The 16,402-nt window shown below is 45.9% G+C and overlaps 1 protein-coding gene across 2 annotated transcripts in view; it reads left to right on the top strand.

Annotated features, from left to right (window-relative positions):
- Window positions 1–16,402, top strand: part of col5a1 (procollagen, type V, alpha 1) — a 325,186-nt gene that overhangs the window by 176,388 nt on the left and 132,396 nt on the right. For both annotated transcript variants that reach the window (XM_063073758.1, XM_063073757.1), the window contains exon 5: window positions 14,298–14,432. In XM_063073758.1, coding sequence (XP_062929828.1) covers window positions 14,298–14,432 — 135 coding nt within the window. The remainder of the gene's footprint in view (window positions 1–14,297; window positions 14,433–16,402) is intronic.

Here is a 16,402-nt window from a genome sequence, read left to right as displayed (position 1 = left end):
ACCAGCGTCTTCTGCCCCTTAGTGTTACGCAGCTCTACCCATATCGATTCCACATCTTCCCGGCTTATGTCCTTCCTTTCTATTGCGTTAATCTCTTCTTTAACCAGCAACGCCACCCCACCTCCCCTTCCTTCATGTCTATCCCTCCTGAATATTGAATATCCCTGAACGTTGAGCTCCCATCCCTGGTCACCCTGGAGCCATGTCTCTGTGATCCCAACTATATCATAATCATTAATAACAATCTGCACTTTCAATTCATCCACCTTATATGGTGGATTCCGGTTAATTGGGACATATCAGGACCAGTACATTTTGGCCCAATTAAATGACTACCTCATTTAGTCGAAGTTTCATGGAAATAGTTAAAAAGTATAAAAAGACAAAGTACTGTTTACCTGAGCAACAAATTAAGTATTTAAATGAAATACAGAACAAATTAGAACACTATCAACACTACTATATTACTGTAAAACCATGTATTAGTTCCTAATAGTTATCGACAGAGGAATTCATCCAATGTACCTGTACAGTGCTGGGTTTTTTCGATTGACTGGAAATGAGCAAAATCAGCGCGGACACCTCGTGCAGATAATGGACTGCCTCATGAAGTGCTTTTGATGATTGCAACCTCTGAATTTTCATTTTCATTGTAACATTCAAAATGATTGACGAAACCATCAAATTCTTTGTAGTTCCCAACTTGTTGAAGTAGTGAAATACGTTTGTAATTTCATTTTCGCTCCCCATCGTTTCTGGCCTCTCCAAGCTTGAATGCTTGAAACCAAGGTGAGCAAACAGTTCTGAAATGTCTTACTGCTTATTGCTTGCCAACTAACAGTGATAAAAATGACGGGAACTGATGCTATTTAAAACTGTTTGCTCTGAGCACGGTGTAGTGTCTAACCGCCACACAATTGCACACACCTGACACTAGTTACAAATCAATTGGAAACAGTCTCTTCCCCAATTAAGCGGTACAGTGTCCAAAATAAATGAAGGGAATACTGGCTATTTTCTCAATTATCTTAGGTGTATAAGATGATGAGAGGCGTTGATCATGTGGATAGTCAGAGGCTTTTGCCCAGGGCTGGAATGGCTAGCACCAGAGGGCACAGTTTTAAAGTGCTTGGAAGTAGAGGAGATGTCAGGGGTAAGTTTTTTACGCAGAGAGTAGAGAATGTGTGGAATGGGCTGCCGGCGACGGTAGTGGAGGCGGATACAATAGGATCTTTTAAGAGACTCCTGGATAGGTACATGGAGCTCAGAAAAATAGAGGGCTATGGGTAAGCCTAGGTAATTTCTAAGGTAAGGACATGTTTGGCACAGCTTTGTGGGCCAAAGGGCCTGTATTGTGCTGTATGTTTTCTATGTTTCAATGATTAGTTTTTGTTTTCTGAGAGTTGTCCCAAATAAATGGCTGCCCTGATTAACCAATGGCCCAGTTAACTGGAATCCATTGTGCACATTTTGATAATAAATTTACTTTGAACTTTGAGCTTTGAATCATTGTATTGGGAGCTTTGTATATTTAATCCATGCTCTACCTGCCCTAGTGGAGTTTAACTTGACACTGTAGGTGGAGTGGTACTCTGAATTCAATCATTTTCTTTTATTCTCTGTTTTTGCCCTGGGACAGTGCAGACAAAGCTTCAGTCTCCTTTAACCACTGCCCTGGACATGTTTGATGGGACAGTACAGAGGGACCTGAACCTTGCAGTGCTTGGCCGAGAAGTGCTGGGTGCTAACTCTTACGTGGCTCTCCTGACTATTTATTTCATATTTGTCCCATTCTCCTCCTGCGGGCATCACCTTGTTCAACATGCGAATTTTAGTGTCCCAGGACGACTGCAGGCACAACAAAAATGGCTGCTATATCTAAAAGAAGCAGAGTTCAGCAACTGGATTCATGCCTGATGGCTAAATCTTTTTCTAAGAATTATATTTTTTTCCTTTGGCTTAGAAATATGCAACTTTTCCTAGCATTTTGAAAACTTCTGAGAGTTTTGCAAGGCTTTGGAAGTTGTTGACAAGGCTACAAAATCCATAATCTCAGACAAACATGAAATCATGGAGTCAAATTATTGAAGAAACAAAAAGAAAGTACCATCGATTCATGTTTTTAAAGGACTCTGTTTGCTGAAGCAGTTGGCTGGACTCAGAGATGATTGGATCTCTAATTTAGAAATGGGCTTTAGATCAACAGGGATGTTTTTAGTCGGTACCAAAAATAGACACCCATTTAAGAACTACAATACGTCCAGTCCAGTTTGGATAACTCAGCAAAAGATTTAAAATTAGCTTTATTTGTTACATGTCCAATGAAACATACTGTGTGTGAACTGTGTTGTTTGTGTCGATGGTGAACACAGTCCAAGAATGTGCTGGGACAGCCCACAAGTGTCAGCATGCCCACAACTTACTAACCCTGACACCTTTGGAGTATGAGGGAAACCAGAGCACCTGGAGGAAACCCAAGCGATCACGGGGAATACATACAGACTCCTTACCGACATGGTAGGAAATTGAACCCCAATCGCTAGCTCACTAAAGCAGTACGCTAACCGCTATCCCACAATTCCCTGTTCCTGACCCCTGTCTCTAGCCTCAATGTGTTCCAGTCAAAGGTAGGTTGTTTTCGGCTTGCGTTTTCAATAGCACCTTCTTTTGGGGTCTCCCTGTACATATCTGATTTCAAGTGTTATGGACGCCCCCTTCTCTCAGATCTATTGCCCAGCTGTCTTGAGATCTTTTTCCTTGTTGTGTGCCACAAGATAAGCAGGCAGCAGTCTCTCCTGACTACTCACGTCGATATTCCTGAAAGGGGCTAGGCATCATCCACAAGCCCTAGAAATCACTCTGTGAAATAAAGACCTCTGTGTAATCTATCTATTCCCATTTTGAACAATGTAACAAATTACATTCATGGTCTAAATTCCATCCAACCTGTAAAACTCCAGTAATCTCTCAATCCATGTTCAGGCAATACTTGCTTCTAAGGCAGCACACAAAGCTCTCGACGAACTCAGCAGGTCAGGCAGCATCTATATGACCGTTGACTTCCTTCCACGAATGCTGCCCGACCTGCTGAGTTCTTCCTCCAGTGCTTTGTGTGTTGCTGCAGATTTCAGCGCCTGTGTCTCCACTTGCTTCTGAGGGTTGGATGGCGAGAGACTGATTGGGACTTTGGACCATTCCTGATCCTGACACTGCATCAGCCCAATTTTTGGGTTCCTGGTAAGGGACGATTTCAGGGAATATAACCGCTCTGTCTCCTGTGGGCCGGAGAGGGCTGTATCCTGGATCGGCTGGATCAGCCCGAGCCAAAGTGCAAGCTGAGACAGCTCTGGGAATCAGTTCAGCATAGTGAGCAGGGGAAATGCAAACCATTCTAATTTCAAGAGTAGCTACATTAATAAAGTTCCAAGTGTAGCTGGTTTAGAGATGAACTCATTGTGGGTAGAAGGGAGAGAGTCATTGTAATAAAAGTCTTTGACTGGCGCACAAACCAAATGAGATTCTCTGTATTTTCCATCAGTGTAGCATTTTAAAATAAGGGATTTGTTACTATTGAGATCAGTTGGCTTGCTGCTTTGAATTTAACCCAAGTTGCCACTGTTCCCAGCAGTCACTGACAGTATCTAAGGAGGGCAGCTTGCTCACAAGACCTCGCACAACAGTGAGGAATGAGTAAACCTTCCCATGAAATCTCTTCCTCTGTTCTCAGACCTGTGCATAACATCAACAAAAACGCCGAAGTCCTGAGGTGCTTCCCAGAGCCAAACAGCAAAGAAGAGGAGCGGATCAACTTAAGGAAAGATTAGGGGAAGTTATCCAAGGTTTTGACAAAGACATAGTTTTCAAGGAGAGCCTTTGAAGTTGTGAGTGTGGAAGACGGGAGTTTAGGGAGCAATCCTGGTGCTCTAGGACAGCTGAAAGTTCAGGGGGTATAAACTGCAGGAGTGCAGAGGGCTTAAATTTGTAGGGCTTGAGGTGATTACAGAGATTAGGAGCATGTAGGACTGGTGACAGAGATCAGGAGAGATGTAGGAGTGAATGAGTTTTGCAGAGATAAGGTTGGGTATCGAAGGGGAGAAGGCAGCAGGGATAATGGGATGGATGCAAAGTTATGGAACATGTCAGGCGTTGCTGACTCTGTTATAAATGTTCACTGAGATTAGTCGATTTTTGTCAACAATAGATATGTGGGATTGGGACAGGGAAAGATGTGGCAGTCAGATAACTGAACCTCACTGAATAGTTAGTAGACTCGAGAAACGTAGTAACCCTCTTCAACTACCAATGTTTTTATAACATTTTTCCTCCTGGTTGCTTGTGTGTAACAGCTGGTGACTGAAGTCATTGATACTTCTGATTCATTTTTCAAAGCTACTGAGTGACATGAACTTCGTCTAAGCCTCTGCCTCTCTGTAACCTCTGCAACGTGGGTGACCCAGCCTCTGCAACCCTCTCTCACTCTACCCCACTGAGCACAGGCACATTGTGGGACCTTTCCTAAAAGTTTTGCAACAGCTTGCGTAGCCTTGCTGCAGTTGCTATGATCAGGAAAGCACAGTAAGGCACAGCTCTGCCAAGAGCAATGTGACAATGATCAGAAAATTTTTGACTGAAGAGTTAATACTTGCCCAAGGTGCTAGGAGAGGTATTTACGGGGTGTTACTTAAATGATGTTACTGGGTTATCACTGGCCGATGATGGAAGAACTGGATGTTTCCTTCAGGATTACTGCAATGCCTTGCCAAGGCTCCACTGGCTGCCCAGAACCATGATCTCCACAATCTAGAGCAGGAGTTCCCAATCTGGGGTCCGCAAACTCCTCGGTTAATGGTTGGAGTCCATGGTTGGGAACCCCTGACCTAGAAGTATAAAGGCTGTGACCTCTTCCAGGTGCCCCAGTGAGATGCTTAACATTGCGATTTAGAAGTATATCGTTGCTCCTTCATCCTCCCAGGGGCAGCTCACTGTTTGTCAGCAGAATGGGAGCACCTTCTCCATGTGTACGAGGAGGAAGCCCAGGAAGCAGTTAGAGGGAAGTGTCCAACCAGCCCGGTGCACAGTATTCAGCTCCTTACAGACACCAAGAACCCCTGGTAGATAACGTTGAAGGCCGGAGCATTAACTAGCTAGGCCAAGCAGTCTCTTTCTCCTGACGCTAAGGTGCTTAGAGCAGCCAGTTCAGTGATTAAAAATGGGATGAACTCATCTGACGTGGCCTGGCCTGCCCTGGCCTGCCGAATGACGCAAGCTGTCCAACTCTCTGCTGTTCAGTTTGTTGCCCTTGGAGGCATATGTTGTAAACTGCTGACAAGAAGTGGTGGATACAGCCCAGTCTGTCACAGGTAGAACCCTCCCCACCTCTGAGCACGTTTATTTATGTTGAGACACAGCGTGGAACACGCCCTTCCGGGCCACCGAGCCGCACTGCCCAATCACAGGACAACTTACAGTCACCAATTAACCTCCTTAACCGGTACGTCTTTGGGCTGTGGGAGGGAACTGGAGCACCTGGAGGAATCCCACACGCGCACACGGGAAGAGCGTAGAAACGTTATTAGCGAGGACACCAGAATTGAACTGCGATGTCCCAAACTGCAATAGCATCACACTAAAAACTATACAACCGTGGCGCCCCACGTCTACAGGGAGCACTGCCACAAGAAAGCAGTATCCATCACCAAGGATACCCACCGCCCAGGCTAAGGTGTCTTCTCACTGCTGCCAACGCGGGAGATTTAGGTCCCATACCTGCAGGTTATTACCCTTCAACCATCAGGCTCCAAACCAACATGAACACTCATCTCAACTCTGAACACTTTCAGTAGCTCTACAACTCATGATCTCAGTATTTATTTATCTATTTATTTTGTACTTGCACGCTTTCTCTTCTTTTGTAAGTCTTAGCGTGTGTAGCTTTTCATTGATTCTATTGTATTTCTTTGTTCTACTGTGCATGCCTGCAAATAAAAATGAATCTCAGTGTAGCGTGTGATGTCATATACATACTTTGATAAAAATCTGCTTTGAACTTTGAAACTGAGTAAGCCTGTGACCGCTGGCAACCGGCGGTGACTTTGGTAGCTCCTGCCACAGAGTGGACTGCACTACGTCAAGGTGTGCTGGTTGATGGTACATAGTCGCTTGCAGTGAAGGGAGTCTGTTTCTGTGATGTCAGTGCGAGGGAGGGAAGCTGGCTCTGGGTAGGGTCACTGCTGACATTTGACAGATTGTTTTGATATCCAACAACTCTCCGTATGGGAGCATTAAGCTCAGCCCCTCCTCCTGATGTCAGGGAGCACACCCAACATCTGCGGTGTGCCTGAGGTCTCATTCTCGTTGTGTGCAGTGTACAGGAGATTTTTGCTGAACAACCATTTTGCCAGGTGTATAAATACCACAAATTGGCAGCAATGTAATTGAAAGCTTAGGAGGATGGCACCCAAGCTAAAACTGGAGAGGCATTGTTTGCCAAGTATGAATGGAGCTTAAAGAGGAACAGCTGTGGCTCCAAGTCTTCAGTGTCTGTGCCAACCTTCCGATGACTACACATTCTCTTTAATCGCTTCAGAGTTCTGATCCCAACGTCACTCGCAAGAACATCTCTCTCTCATGTTCTGATGGATTAGAGTCAGATAATGGCGGCTTTCAATATTTCTGCCTTCCTGTGAAATCCAGCAACAAATTTAACAACAAGTTTGTGTGCCAAGGTATGCGGCCAGACCATGGGGAATCTGACACTCACCCCTGTTTCCTCCTCAAGGGATGACTACAAACAGTGACACATCCAGAAAACATAGAAACATGGAAAACTTACAGCACAATACAGGCCCTTCAGCCCACAAAGATGTGCTGAACATGTCCTTACCGTAGAAATTACCTACTTACCCATAGCCCTCTATTTCTCTAAGCTCCATGTACCTATCCAGGAGTCTCTTCAAAGACCCTATCATATCCACCTCCACTACCGGCAGCCCATTCCACACACTCACCACTCTCTGAGTAAAAAACCTACCCCTGACATCTCCTCTGTACTGACTTCCAAGCACCTTAAAACTGTGCCCTCTCGTGCTAGCCATTTCAGCCCCGGGAAAAAGCCTCTGACTATCCACACGATCAATGCCTCTCATCATCTTATGCACCTCTATCAGGTCACCTCTCATCCTCCGTCGCTCCAAAGAGAAAAGGCAGAGTTCACATTCCCGGGGGATTCCCTGTCAACACTGATACGTTCCCAGAGGCTGCCTGTAAACCGTGATAACAACACCCCCCACCCCCGCACCCTGTAAACATTGACAATATCCCTAACCTAGTAAACACTGGCACAACCTTGGGGAATCCCTGAAAACACTTACGCATTTTAGGAGGACCTATTAAATCTGACAGAGCAATAGGAAGGCAGCCCGGTGGTGTGTGGGGGAGACATGGTGGCTTTAGGGGTGGCGCAAGTTTTAATGCAACGGTTTCACAGCAGCAGCGATCGCTGGTCGGGGTTCGATTCCCGCCGCTGCCCGTATGGTGTTTGTTCGTTCTCTGTGTGACCGCGTGGCCTTCCTCCGGGTGCTCCCGACCCCTCCCACATTCCAAAGACGTACACTTCGGGGGTGGTGAGTTGTGGGCATGCTGTGCGTGGGCGCCAGAAGTTCGGCAGCGCTTGCAGACTGCCCTCAGCACGACTGTCGGACTGGGTTGGTCGCTGGCGCACACTTCGCGCTTCACCGTATGCTTCGGTGCAGGTGTGACAGACAAAGGTAATCTTCGACTCTCTCCCTGGGTACAGTGACCCACTTTCAGGAAACCCCTGTTAATACCAACACATTCCCTGGAGACCTCATATATATATAAAAACACCGACACACTCCCGGGGATCTCTTGTAAACACTGACTCACTCCCTGGGGACTACCTGTAAGCACTGACACACTTTGAAGGAACCACTATTGAAACTAACACACTCCTAGTAATCCCCTGTAATCAATGACACATTCTCAGGGAACACTCAGGGAAACCCTGCAAAGACTGGCAAGCCCCTCTAAAGGCTGACTCACTCACTGGGGATCTCTATTTTTTATACACACAAAATTTATTGAGCTGACTACAATGTCACAATATGCAATATTCAGAGAGCATATACACACTATTTACAGTTTCAAATTAAAATATGATTATCACTATTTGCAATGCACTCGAGCCCCTGAGAGACCTCTGTGGACACCCTGTAAACACTGACGGAATTTCAGGAAACCCCCATTAAAACAGACATGTACCAATAGTCCCCTTATAACTACTGACACACACACCAGTGACCCCTGTGAACACTTACACACTCCTAGGGATTCCCTTTAAACACCGACACACACCCAGTGACCTCTGCAAACATTTATACATTCCTAGGGATTCCCTAGAAACACGTACACTCCTAGGGATTTCCTGTAAACACTGACACACAGCCAGTGACTCCAGTAAACACTTTTACACTCCCAGGGATTCCCTGTAAAACACACACACACATACACACACACACACACACACACACACCTGTAAACACTTGTACACTCCTAGGGATTCCCTTTAAACACTGACACACCTCCATTGTCCCAGACATTACTGACATTTGACCAGCTTCTCACCATTTGGAGAGAAGAGCTTGCATGGTAATAAAAGGTTACATGCAATTTGAAAGATGACAATAGTCTGATTGCACGTGAAAGGAGGTTGGCAGTTTCTGAAGTACTCAAACCACCCCATCTGGCACCAACAATCATTCCACAGTCAAAGTCACTTAGATCACATTTGTTCCCCATTCTGATGTTTGGTCTGAACAACAACTGAACCTCTTGACCATGTCTGCATGCTTTTATGTATTGAGTTGCTGTCACATGATTGGCTGATTAGATATTTGCAGTAATGGGCAGATTAATGGCCACTGAGTGTCTATTTTAATTGTCATGCAGAGTGCCGTTGGGGAAGTTACTAGTAATAATAGTAAACGTTTAAAGCAAAGTATGTTACTGATATTTGACTAATATGTGTCAGACTGTTCGTGCACAGATTCAGTGTTTCGGGGTGAGGGGGGGATCTGGGTTCGGATGCATATTTATTCTACGTGAGAGGAGGCTACGCAACATCCACACCAGGATCACCAGACTCAAAAACAGTTCTTTTACCCAAGCAGTAAGGCTGATTCACACCTCTACCCACTAACCCAGCCCTCCTCAGCCCCAACCACCACTACTTTATCATTTCCTGTCAGTCACCTTATGTACAGACACTCCTGTGCCTAACACCACTTCATGGACATATAGTCAATCTCCGTATATAAGCTTTCTTATGTTTTTGTATTTGTTGTGTTTTTTCATTATTGTTATTGTGTTCTTTATCTTTTGTGGTTTTTGTTGAGCTGAATCGGATCTGGAGTAACAATTATTTTGTTCTTATTTACACATGTGTATTGGAAAGACATTAAACAATCTTGAATCTTTAATCGGCTCTGTGCTTGCTGAACAATGCTCCTCTCCATCTGTGCCCACATTTATAGAAATACATTTGTTACTTTGAATGCCATGGTTTACTGTGGGATCGTTCTTCCTTTCACCTGTCTTGCCATTCCCTGCCTCTGCCTTTGACTCTTTATCACACTCCCCAGTTCTCCCCTCCACCTTCTTACCGTCTGCTCTTTTCGATCCTCTTCTCAGCTCTCTGTCCCCCTCTTGATCATTTTCTGAATTTGTGCATGCCCCACATCTTTACAATCATCTCTCTAATTCACTTCATAGTTAATTTTTTTGACAGAATTCACTCTGATGTTTGTCCCCATCCCCTCTCTCAGCATACTGTCTGCACATTCCCCTCTCACCCCACTCCTCTCTCTGCCTCTGCACTTGTCTCTCACTTCCTCTCTATCTCTCTCACTCGTACGATCACATCCATCCAATTCCTTCTCCTCTGTGCTTTCTTTCTCCCACATGGCCCTACCTCACCACACTCTCTTCCCATCGTTCCTTCTCTCTATCTCTCTCTCGGCTTTTCCATCTTTCCCTGTACATTAGATTTTGCTTTCACAGGTAGCTAATTGCTCTTGTCATTGTCTACCTCGATATGTACCAATAAAACAATGATAAATTAGCAAAGAATATTTAATCCCCCCACCTTCTTATTCTGACACCTCCCCTTCCTTTCCAGTCCTGAGGAAGGGTCTCGGCCCGAAACATCGACTGGTTACTCTTTTCCAGAGATGCTGCCTGACCTGCTGAGTTCCTCTGGCATTTTGTGTGTGTTATTCTGAAAGGAATTCTGGAAAAGAACCAGAATTTGATAGTATCACCCCCCCAGTTCATTAGCGAGCCACATCAGCAAGATGGTCGGGCAGCCGGCCAAGTAGCCGGTCCTCCCACGGTGGGGAATCGCACTGAGGATTCATGGAGGGAGCTGTGACAAGCAGAGGATTTTGAGCTTGCCTTGAGGCAGCAGGTACCAGAGTGCTTTGGTAAGGCAGAGGTGCAGGTTGGGTGCTGGCTCGGGTTCAGGCTGCAGGGTGCAGCTGTTGCTGTGGCCTTGCATAGACATGTTCGTTCTGTGTTCCCAGCGCTGTCCAGGTTGCCGAAGCGAGCTGCTCATAATCAGCAGCTGCAGGGCTTCAGTGTTGTCTGGAGCTCACCGACATGACTGGCTCTACTTGGAGGGTCTTGTTTAAAGTGAAAATGCAACATGAGATTCCTGTTCTCAGACAGGAAGCTGGGGGAGGGGAAGGGTAGAGCCTTGGTAAAATGAGAGGGGGAATGTCAGCACAGGGAGATATAAACATTAGTCAGAGTGTGACAATCCCACAGTACTGTCCCTCTGACAGTGCGGCAATCCCTCAGTACTGTCCTTCTGTCAGTGTGACACTCCCTCAGTACTGTCCCTCTGACAGTACGACTCTCCCTGTCCCTCTGACAGTGCGACACTCCCTCAGTACTGTCCCTCTGACAGTACGACTCTCCCTCAGTACTGTCCCTCTGACAGTGTGACACTCCCTCAGTACTGTCCCTCTGACAGTGTGACACCCCCTCGGTACCGTCACTCTGATGGTGTGACACTCCATCAGTACTGTCCCTCTGACAGTCTGACACTCCCTCAGTACTGGCCCTCTGATGGTGTGACACTCCATCAGTACTGTCCCTCTGACAGTCTGACACTCCCTCAGTACCGTCCCTCTGACAGTGCGACTCTCCCTCAGTACTATCCCTCTGACAGTTGTGACACTCCCTCAGTACTGTCCCTCTGACGGTGTGACACTCCATCAGTACTGTCCCTCTGACAGTCTGACACTCCCTCAGTACCGTCCCTCTGACAGTGCAACTCTCCCTCAGTACTATCCCTCTGACAGTGTGACACTCCCTCAGTACTGTCCCTCTGACAGTGTGACACTCCATCAGTACTGTCCCTCTGACAGTGTGACATTCCCTCAGTACCATCTCTCTGACAGTGTGACACTCCTTCAGTACTGTCCCTCTGGAGATTTCCAGTACAAATTACACATTGAAGATGCTGGAAGCAGGTTAGAGCCACTTCACAGGTATTCTTGCTGTGCCTTGGGGAGAACATCCTTGGCCACCGCTGGAAGTGGTGTCGCGTGGAAGCAGCTCTCCAGCGCCTCCCAGAGAGCAAGTGCGGAATTTCAACAGCTGGTCTCTGTAGAGCTGTGTTCTGGAGGAGTGACCGCCAAGGAGACAGAAGAGGATGAATAGGACAGGAAGGATTGTTGGAGAAATGTATTTTTGGAAAGGATTTAAATGAGGGAAGGATCTGGTTACTTTCCTCACTGCATCCCTGTACAGCTCTGCTTCATTCAGCATACATCTTGAAATTAGGTGTGCTTTGAACAACAATCAGTTGCTTATATTACGAGTCTTGCCAGTGTTTGATCTCAGTCCTAAAGCTCCTTCTTCAAAATCAGTTAGTGGGTTCTGATTCAGCAGCCAGTGATCTGAGATTGTGTTTTCAGAAGAACATTGACAGAGAAAACAAAAACACCCGCTGATTCTGGAAGTCATCAGTAAAATCAGAAACTGCAGGAAACACTCAGCTGGTCAGGCAGCATCTGCGGTGAAAGAAACAGAGTTAATGTTTCGGATTGAATTTCGTGTTGAAAGGTTGGATTTCTCTCAATAAATAGCAATTGTTCCTTGAACTTGAACCAGTCTGGCTTGATGGTCCTGATCAATGGTCTTGGCCCGAAACGTCGACTGTTTATTCACCTCCCTAGATGCCGCCTGGCCTGCTGAGTCCCTCCAGCATTTTGTGGGCAGTTTGAGTCCCTCAGGTCTGCTGGGATTTTCACACTCAACAGTCTCCAGAGATTACAGAGAATGGCGCACGAAACAAAAGCCATCCAGTGTGTGGCTGGCCTGTGGGCAGAGATACTTTGTTCGTGAGAGAGGTCAGGGGAAAATGGTCAGGCTGGTTCAAGCTGACAGGAAGGTGGCAGTAGCTCAAAGAATGATATGTTGCATCAGAGGCGTGCAGAAGAGTATCTCTGAAAGCACAACACATCGAACTTTGAAGTGCATGGGCAACAGCAGCAAAATACCTCAAACGGGGACTACTTGATTAGGTACACGAGGTAGCTAATAGAGTAGCCACTGAGTGTATTTTGTGACTAAATTTTCAAAAGTGTGAAGCAATAGGCAATAGACAATAGGTGCAGGAGTAGGCCATTCGGCCCTTTGAGCCAGCACCGCCATTCACTGTGATCATGGCTGATCATCCACAATCAGTATCCAGTTCCTGACATCCCCAAAACCTTTGATTCCGCTATCTTTAAGAGCTCTATCCATCTCTTTCTTGAAAACATCCAGAGACTTGGCCTCCACAGCCTTCTGGGGTAGAGCATTCCATATATCCACCACTCCCTGGGTGAAAAAGGTTTTTCCTCAACTCCGTTCTAAATGGCCTACCCCTTATTCTTAAACTGTGGCCTCTGGTTCCGGACTCACCCATCAGCGGGAACATGCTTCCTGTCTCCAGCGTCTCCAATCCCTTTAATAATCTTGTATGTTTCATTCAGATCCCCTCTCATCCTCCTAAATTCCAGTGTATACAAGCCCAGTCGCTCCAATCTTTCAACATATGACTGTCCCTCCATCCCTGGAATTAACCCAGTGAACATACGCTGCACTCCCTCAAAAGCAAGAATGTCCTTCCTCAAATTTGGAGACCAAAACTGCACACAATACTCCAGGTGTGGTCTCACCAGGGCCCTGTACAGCTGCAGAAGGACCTCTTTGCTCCTATACTCAGTTCCCCTTGTTTTGAAGGCCAGCATGCCATTAGCTTTCTTCACTGCCTGCTGTACCTGCATGCTTGCTTTCAGTGACTGATGTACAAGCAATACACTTTGGAAGGTCAAACTTGAGGGAAGACTGCAGGGTTAATGGCAGGATTCTAGGCTGTGTGGAAGAACAGTGGTATCTTGGGTCCAAGTCCATAGTTCACTCAAAGTTGCCACACAAGTTGATATGGTGGTTAAGAAAGCATTATGGTGTGTTGGCCTTGGTTAGTTCCAGCTGTATAGAAATCTGATTGAACCACATTTGGAAAATTGTGTTCAGCTCTGCTGGCATCATTACAGGAAGGATGAGGAAGCTTTAGAGAGAATGCAGACAAGATTTGCCAGGGTGCTGACTGGATTAGACAGCATGTCTTATGAGGAAAGGTAGAGTGAGCTAGGAGCGAAGGAGGGTGAGAGGTGACTTGATAGAGGTGTACAAGGTGATAAAAGGCATAGGTAGAGTGGACAGCCAGCGCCTTTTCCCCAGAGTGGCAAAAGCTAATAAGAGAAGGTATAATTTTATGGTGATTGGACCAGAGTATAATAGAGAAGTCAGAAGTAGTGTGTTTACATGTAAATGAGTGGAATGCACTGTCAGGGGTGGTGGTAAAGGCAGGTACTTTACGGACATCTTAGATAGGCACATGGATGAAAGAAAACTGGAGGGCTATGTAGGAAGGAAGGGTTGATTTTGGGTAGGTTAAAAGGGTGGCACAATATCCTGGACAAAGAGCCCATACTGAACTGAGCCCATAATGTTCAATGTTTGAAGTTTTAAAGTTGTAAAGGGATCTGGAAGAGGGCTGAATATCTGGCATTATACCAAAGCGCTTCTGTTGAATGGCAGTAACAGGCATCAGTAAAAGCCTCATCTTGTTCAAAAGAAAAATTGTTCATGACTTTTGATGGAAACTTGGCTGTGTCTTGGATCTGCTGTGATTGATATCGTTGGCTTTTTTTTCTCTCTTACAGGGGGATATCCAGCAACTCTTGATCGTACCTGACCACAGAGCAGCTCATGACTACTGCGAGCACTATAGTCCTGACTGTGACACCCCGTTCCCTGAATCACCACAGTCTCAGGATCCCAACGTCGACGACCTTGATGTAAGTACCTCCCAAAAGGCAAAATCTTGCAGATGTGGGAAACCTGAAACGCAAACAGAAACTGCTCAGGTCAAGTAGCATCCGCAGAGAAAGAGCGAGGTCGAACAATTCAGGCTGATAACCTCTAAGTACCTGTGACTTCTCATGGCACTGGGTTCATGGGGAATCTCGCATGGCTTCAGATGACGAGTCCTCCAATATCCCAGCAACCTGGAGGGACCTGCTGACTCTGAACTGAGCGTATTCCGTGATGGATTGTCACATGACCTTGTACATCATTAATACCACCAGCACGGTTACGGTTAATTCCTTCCAAGTCTCCCCATTTTAACATGGGCATCAGAAAAGTAGAATCAGAATCAGGATTATTATCACTGACATGATGAGAAACAGAATGCAGTGCATCATCATTATCATCGTTATTTGCCATGTCATTTGATGGAGACGATCATGGTCTTTGACCGTGATTGTTCTTGGGAAATTTTTGTATGTAGGTGGTTTGTCATAGCCTTCCTCTGGGCAGTGTCTTTCCCAGACGGGTGACCCCAGCCATTATCAAAACCCTTCAGAGATTGTCTGCCTGGCGTCAGTGGTCGCATAACCAGTGCACCAGCTGCTCCTACGACCATCCACCACCTGCTCCCGCGGCTTCGCGTGACCCTGATTGGGGGCCAAGCAGGTGGTTGCACCTCGCCCGAGGGTGACCTGCAGGTTAGCGGAGGGATATAGTCATTGTCATAGTCATAGTCATAGTCATAGTCATACTTTATTGATCCCGAGGGAAATTGGTTTTCGTTACAGTTGCACCATAAATAATTAAATAGTAATTAAACCATAAATAATTAAATAGTAATATGTAAATTATGCCAGGAAATAAGTCCAGGACCAGCCTATTGGCTCAGGGTGTCTGACCCTCCAAGGGAGGAGTTGTAAAGTTTGATGGCCACAGGCAGGAATGACTCCTTTGGTAGAGACATATCTGAACTCCTCACCCCAGTACAGTGCAAAGCATAAATATTATTATTAATTATATAAATAGATAAATAGTTGAAAAGAGGACTAACGAAACAGTTCATGGACCATTCAGAAATCTGACTGCGGAGACAAAGAGAGGAAGTCTCTTTATCTGGTTTATAAATTTTTACTTGCAGTCAGAGCTCAGATTTTCCACCCTTAAAATTTTACAACTAATTAAAGCCAAAGAAACGGGAAATAAAGAAGTTCATCTCTGGAATGTGGTTGATGCCCGATAACGTTTTATCCCGGGTTGTTTGCAGCTATTTTGGGAGATTTCAGACCTGTGCTGGCACTTCATTCACAGCGGATATTGCGGTGTTGGGACTGGTTCTGGCAATGAGTCACACTGACCACTGTACACCGCAGATTCAAGCCTGTTGCCAGTCAGTGAGCCTGGAGCAGAAATTCAAGTCACGTTCACTGTCATGTAACTATATACATGTATATAATCATATAATATATATAGAAACAAGACCTAGGGTGTAAAGCACTGCAGTACACATAACACACAAAAACTTAAGAAGGAATTTTTTTTGGGATGTAAAATTTAGGTCACATGTAAAGGTGTTAGAGGTGGGGTGGTGGAAGGAGATTCCCAAGACTGATATTGCCTGTACCTTCAATGTTTTAATCCCACCCTGGAGAAAAGCACACCAGATTTTCCATCCCACCATATTTCAAAACTAATAAACAAAAGTGCTCGAAGGAAGTGTAGGAGACAAGCACACCCATTTTGTTATGTCGCTTTCTAGTTGATGCTCAGCACTGTCCTGGACGTAGCTCGTTGGTTCCTGCAGACTGGGGGGGAGCAATCTGGTGCATTGACAGGCTGTGAGACGGGGTTGATGGTGGTGAGAGTCTGTCCCCTTCACGGGGGCTCCCTCCGGGCACTGAGGTTTCCCAAGGTTTGCTTTCACTGCACTGCTGTGGCTCCTTGCAGGAAACTAACCCCT

The sequence above is a fragment of the Mobula hypostoma genome, chromosome 21 (assembly GCF_963921235.1).
Source record: "Mobula hypostoma chromosome 21, sMobHyp1.1, whole genome shotgun sequence".
NCBI classification, from domain to species: Eukaryota; Metazoa; Chordata; class Chondrichthyes; order Myliobatiformes; family Myliobatidae; genus Mobula; species Mobula hypostoma.
Note: the sequence above shows the minus strand (reverse complement) of the source record. Positions and strands in the feature narration are given on the sequence as shown.